Raw genomic sequence first — 5,866 nt, 5'->3', positions numbered from 1 at the left:
TTCTCTATTCTCATAGTTCCTTGCTGTGTCTGTCATTCTTTCCATGTAAGAAAACTTGTGATTGCAAGTAGCAACCCAGTTCAAACAGGCTTGAAGAGTCAAGAGGAATTAATTTGTTTCATGTAACTGGGAAGTCCATAAGTAGAGTGGCTGAAGTCGTTCGATCAGAATTTCAATTTCTGCTCTGCTCTGTCTCCTTATATGTTGGCTTTGTCTACACTCTGGCTCCTCTCGTGGTTGTCAGGTGATTGGTAGGTGTGAATCATACCTAGGGGGAGAAACAGACAGTAACCATTGCTAATCAAAGTCTTGAGTATTGCTCCCAGTTGGGATCACTCCCACCCACAGGGCGTGACTGCTCCAGAGTGGGGGAGGGGTAGAATGGATGTGGGGAGATAACTACAGTGTCCTCCAGGATCTTGGTGCTTACTCTCCCTGCCAAGGGAGTTTCTTTGGGTAGAAAACCAACAGCCTAGTTATTCCTTAAATAAAACCCTAACTCCCTGACCTGCGGCAGACCTGCTTGGAGCACGTGTTCCTACTTGAAGCCCACTTTTGTCTCAGAGAAGAGAATACTCAGGGGACACATAGTCCTTGGCTTTAGCAGCATAAAAGGCCATCATTTGGAAGTTGTAGAGTTGATTTGTTTCTTAGGAGGCTTTGGATGGGAGTTACAAAGAGACACATCTTAGCTATTCCCGAAAAATAGTTTATTAGAATGGACCTTTGTGATTAGAAGTTTCTGTCATTAGAGTAAGAAGTGACTTCTAGAAATGGTTGAGTGAGGCTGTGAGGCCATTTCTTATGGATGCTATAGAGACACCCATCATTGATCCTTTGTGGAAAGAGAAGGCAATAGATAGATGGATAGGAAGGAATGAAACTAAGAGATTGTGGTTTCCCAACATAATCTCGGGAACAGCTCTTTGCAAGTCCATCCTATCCTGACTCTTTCCTGTGAACTGGCTGTCACCTCCAGGGGCAGGTGCTAAAGACACCTTAGTCTTTCCTGTTTCTGCTTGACATTTTAAGATGAGTAGTGTACCTTCATATTCTGGGGAACTGATGGAATCACAACTTCCCTTTACCTCAGTTTCCTATCCTTTATAATCTTATGCCAAGTTTCAGGTCATCTTTGTTACCCGTCTTTCCACCCACCTTCATTCTCTTCTTACAGCTTCCATCTCTGCTCCTTTCCTAATGGGGCTCACTCCTACTGAGCCACCTTATTTATACCTTGACCCGGCAGGCTATCCATTTCTTTTTTCTTTTCTTTTCCTCCTCTCCCTCTCCCTCTCATCTCCTCTTTCTTTTTTCTGTTGTGCCCTGCTGTGTCCCACATCAGAGGCTGGATGTGGTGCTCCCCTCCTGCCGTGGGGCAGGGGGCTCACTCCTGTACGCAGTGCTCTCCTAATGACTTGGGACCCCACATGGGGTTCCCTTCCTGCCATGTGACCCATGGTGGGAGGCTTTCCCTAGACCCGGTGTTCCCCTAATGCAGCGGGCCTGCAGAGTCATAAGGCTGACACCATACACAGTGTTCCCCTAATAATGCTGGGCTGTGTGTCAGGAGGTCCGCGCCCTTACACGGTGTTCCCCTCCTGCCGCAGTGTTCCTGCCTGCTGGGATCTCCCATCTTGAGCAGGTGGGAGAGCCACTGAACCTGAAACCACAAGGAGAGGGTCCAAGCCGAAGTTGTACTGGTAACTGAGAAGGAAATTAGCACTTTTTTCCCACTCACATATTTTCCTCTGACTTTCCTTTGTAAAATGTCAAAAATCCATTTTACCATTTATGTTCTAAGTAAAAGACCCTCTAAAAATGCCCAAGTCAACCAGTTAATCAAGAGCAAACTTAAATCCCAAGGGTCCAGCTTTCATCTAGATAGGCTCAATTAAGTAAATTTGGTATATCTTGGGTCTTAGACTGAACAGAGGGCCTACTTATCTGGCTGCTATGGTTAACCAATATTTTAAAAGTAAACACTTGTATTTTACTCATTGTGCTAGTTGTTAGGGATCAAAAACAAGTAATATATGACCCCTATCCAAGAAGGGCTCATAGTCTAAGGGAACAGTATATGGAGATGTATAATTACAGCAAAATGGGGTGCTGTAACAGAGGTGTGAATAAGACCCTATGGGGAAAGAAAAAACAAAAAAATGAAAATAAAAACAAAACAAAAACAAAAACAAAAAGACCCTGTGGGACAAAGAGGAGGCTGTCTGCCAAGCTCTGCCTGAAGAAGTTCAGGGAAGCTCTTTCATGGCAGACCTGGTGATTGGATTGAATGAGAACTGCATTTCCTTTTGGCGTTGGAAAGTATGAGGAGGCGGCTTCTTGCTGCTCCCTGCTGTGAGTGACAAGCTCAGGTTCCCCAGGTGAATCACAAAGGATACTTGATTTCAGTCCTGAATCCTGGCCTGTTCTTCTGGTGTTATAAACTGGACTGACTACCTGCAAGGAATTCTGACTAATCCTCTCTAGAGTCAATTCAGCTTCCTTGAGAGCAGAGCAGCCCTCCCCGCATGCTTGGTCTGGTGCTGGGCGTCACAGCCCCCAGGAACTCTCTGTCTAGTTTCTGCCTTTTGCTTTTGGTGGCTTTCTCTGCGTTAGCTCTGCTATGCCATTTCAGCTAGGTCAGTGCCATTGAGACACAGGGGTGGCACTTGGAGAGAAATGGACATAATTAATCCACTTGGTGACCTATGATGACATGTGCTGCTCTGATTTCCTCTTTCAGAGGGTGTGTTGAAGAGTGAGAAAGATTTTATCCTGAAGGAGGAAAGTTTTGAGGAGCTGCAGGATCACACGGTGCTATCAAGCGGACCCCGGTGGTGTGGCATCCAGGAACTCTGGNTCCTCCCCAGCTGCCCACTCTCCCACCCCTATCCCTGCAGCGGCGCTCCGGGACTGTCGGTGTCTCAGGGAGAACTGGACCACTCTCTCCTCCGTCTTTTGCAGGGGGAGAAAGGAGGACCACAGAGACGCGGCGCCCTCCACCGTCCTAGAGAAGCCGGAGTGGCACGAATGCGGCAGCCTCCACCTCTCCGGAGCTGAGCTCTGGTCCGCGCAGAGAATGGGAGCTGGGCGTAGGGCTGCCCGGGCTGGCGCGACTTCCGGGCTCGGGGCCGCCATGCCAGGCCTGCCAGGGTCCGGAGCTTCCCTTCCCGACTTATGTCAGCCAGCGGGCGGGCCCGGCGCACGCTCAGTTCCCCGGTGGGCGGCTCGGGCCGTGGCCAGCGGGGTCCGCCTCGGCCCTGCCTTCGAGCTGCCGCCGGGACAGCCCGCGCCTGCCCGGGTGCGCCTGGTGAGTGCGGCGCCGGTGCCGTGAAACTGACAGGGCTCTAGGCCCGGATAAAGGGCGGAAAGGGGGCAGTGCGGCGACCGGGAAATTGGGGTACAGCCCAGAGTGGAGGGCCCGGAGGAACAGGCAGGGGGCAAAGTGAATTCAACACCCCTCAGAGTTGCGCCCTCAGGGGAAGCACACGTGCAGCTAGTCGGATAGGCAATGAGCCAGGTGCTGCGGCAGAGGTGTTCACAGCCCTATGCGTGGCGACGAATGTCCAGAATTTCCATGACACGGCTTTTACAAAGCTGGTTATGTTTGAGGTGGGTCTTGAGATGAACATGAGTCTGCAGGCGCACGAGGGAGGAAGGGACAGCTGCATATGCAAGGGCACAGATCTGGGCAAAAACGGGGTTCATAACAAGATGGTGATAGGATAGAGGATGAGGGTGGTGGCTCAGGAGATAATCCCTGACAGGTAAACTGGGTCCCTGACTAGTGAATGGAATTGTTTGCGGTGCGGGATTTGGACTTTTTAGGGAGGTGAACATGAGCTAGCCAAAGCCTTTGAGCCCTGGAGTGCAGGATAAGTCCCTATGGGGACTTTACAGGGGAAGGACTGATGTGAAATGGACCAGACGCGTGCCTCCATAGCATAGAGACTGCCATCCTGAATGAGGCAGTGGTTGGGAATTATAAGAAGTCTTGATGGCTCTAAGTTAGCACTGTGTGTGTTTCTTTAAAAGGAGGGTGAGAGAGAAAGGAAAGAAAAGGTGCAGGAACTTGGGCTCCCGGAAATAAAGAAAAAGGGGGCGTTGAGATTAGGATGTATGACAGAAAAATGGTGGGGGTGTTTTAGTGAGTGTGCTGGGGTGGGGGAGTGCAGGGAATGAAGTCAGAGTTTGGGCCTGTCCTGTTGAGTGTTCTGAGGAGCCCCTCCTTAGCTGCTTCTTGGGCCTGGTGTCAGTGACTTGGAGGGAGAGAAGAGTAAGGGTCCTACAAAGGGGCTGAAGGGATGGCAGGAGAGAGGACAGAAGGCAGTGGGGCATAGTAGGAAAGAGCCAGAATCATGCTCAGTTTGGTACCTTTGGGGGAAGTTAATCTCCGAGCCTCAGTTTTCTCCTCTATAAAATGGGTGGATCTCATACCCTCCTCATACACAAAGTAACATGTGAAGTGCTTGGCACAGGCTCCATAAATGCGAGTTGCTCTTGTTATCAAGGGTGATGACCTCTGAAGGAGGATACATTGTGGAGAAAGGATGGCACTGAGAGTGTAGATAGCTGTCTTGGGCAGAGGCATGAAAAAGGAAAACTTGCAGAGACTCATAAAAACGATGAGAGGATGTTTGCTGAAGTAAAGAGGAAGAAACATGAGAAAGTTGATGGCTGATCTTTTTTAATCTTTGTAAGTAAGGGGCGGAAATCTGCTGACAGTTCCTTTAGACATTAAGAATCCAGAAACTCAACCAGCACCCCTTCCTGCCCCCCCCCATACCTCTTAGTGCCTGGTCTACCCTGTACCCCAGGCCTGGGTCCTGGGATTGTCCTAGGGCATTTAAACACATGTTGTTTCAGGCGTCAGTGACCTTCGAGGATGTGGCCATCTACTTCTCTGAGAAAGAATGGACGGGCCTGGCCCCTGCTCAGAGGGCCCTGTACAGGGATGTGATGCTGGAGAATTTTGGGGCTGTGGCTTCCCTGGGTAAGGGTCTTGCCCTTTGGACTCTACCTCTGCCCTTCAGAGTTTCCTGACTCCTTCCTCAGAGGCTCAGAAGTCTTCGAGAGCCCTTGGCTGAGCGGCAACTTCAGGCTCTTGGATTCTTAGTGACCCAGCCTTAGTGATTGCTGGGAAGTGGGAAATCCTGGTATCAACTCAGGCCTCACATAGGACCTCCTTGTCCAGGGTGAGAGCTGCCCACCTCCTAACCCCTGAGCTGTGGGTACAGGGGAAGAGCGGATTCCTGGTGCCCCACTGAGCCCTCAGTTCCCCATCCCCTCAGTTTGGGAGACCTGGCCCAATACCATACACGGACAAGCAGATGTCAGAACCTGAGAGCTCTTAAGAGAGGTAGCGAGTGAGAAAGTCCAGTTCCTCAGTGAGTGAAATCGTCCATTTGCTCAAGCTGTTCTTGAGCACCTCCTACTCCGCCTATCTCCTGGCCTTTGGAAGCCTCTGGCCCCTCCCCCCGGACCTCCTGCCCCTTTTTCCTGGACTTGCTTTTCGTGTTCTCCCTAGTAATTTCCTCCTTTCACCTCCTGCCCCTGGAAACGCCGGTCTGGGAGGAACCCTGGGATTGCTCTGAGTCACCCCACTCATGGGCCTGTGCCGTTTCCTTCCCCTCAAGCGGCATTGCCATTTCCCAAACCGGCCCTGATTTCCCAGCTGGAACAAGGGGAAACACCCTGGTGCTCGGCTCCTCGGGGAGCTCCGGATGGAGAGGGCCCAAGGGACATCTCGTCAGGTGAGTGAGGACACATGTCAGGCACCTGACCAGTTCCTTTGTCTTGATATGTACATTGTAATAGGTATGTGTTCTCTTAATTTCGTGCTGTGGACACCATTGGGATTCCTTTT

At 50.8% G+C, this 5,866-nt stretch overlaps 1 protein-coding gene across 2 annotated transcripts in view; it reads left to right on the top strand.

The window, feature by feature from the left end:
* LOC109377112 (zinc finger protein 445-like) overlaps positions 1–5,866 on the top strand; it is a 26,655-nt gene that overhangs the window by 5,271 nt on the left and 15,518 nt on the right. For both annotated transcript variants that reach the window (XM_019633373.1, XM_019633377.1), the window contains exons 2-4: positions 2,965–3,310; positions 4,867–4,993; positions 5,637–5,753. In XM_019633373.1, the coding sequence (XP_019488918.1) occupies positions 2,965–3,310; positions 4,867–4,993; positions 5,637–5,753 (590 nt within the window). The remainder of the gene's footprint in view (positions 1–2,964; positions 3,311–4,866; positions 4,994–5,636; positions 5,754–5,866) is intronic.

Source organism: Hipposideros armiger, unplaced genomic scaffold, assembly GCF_001890085.2.
Source record: "Hipposideros armiger isolate ML-2016 unplaced genomic scaffold, ASM189008v1 scaffold_18, whole genome shotgun sequence".
Lineage (NCBI taxonomy): Eukaryota > Metazoa > Chordata > Mammalia > Chiroptera > Hipposideridae > Hipposideros > Hipposideros armiger.
The sequence above is the reverse complement of the archived record's forward strand: the minus strand, read 5'-3'. Positions and strand labels throughout refer to the sequence as shown.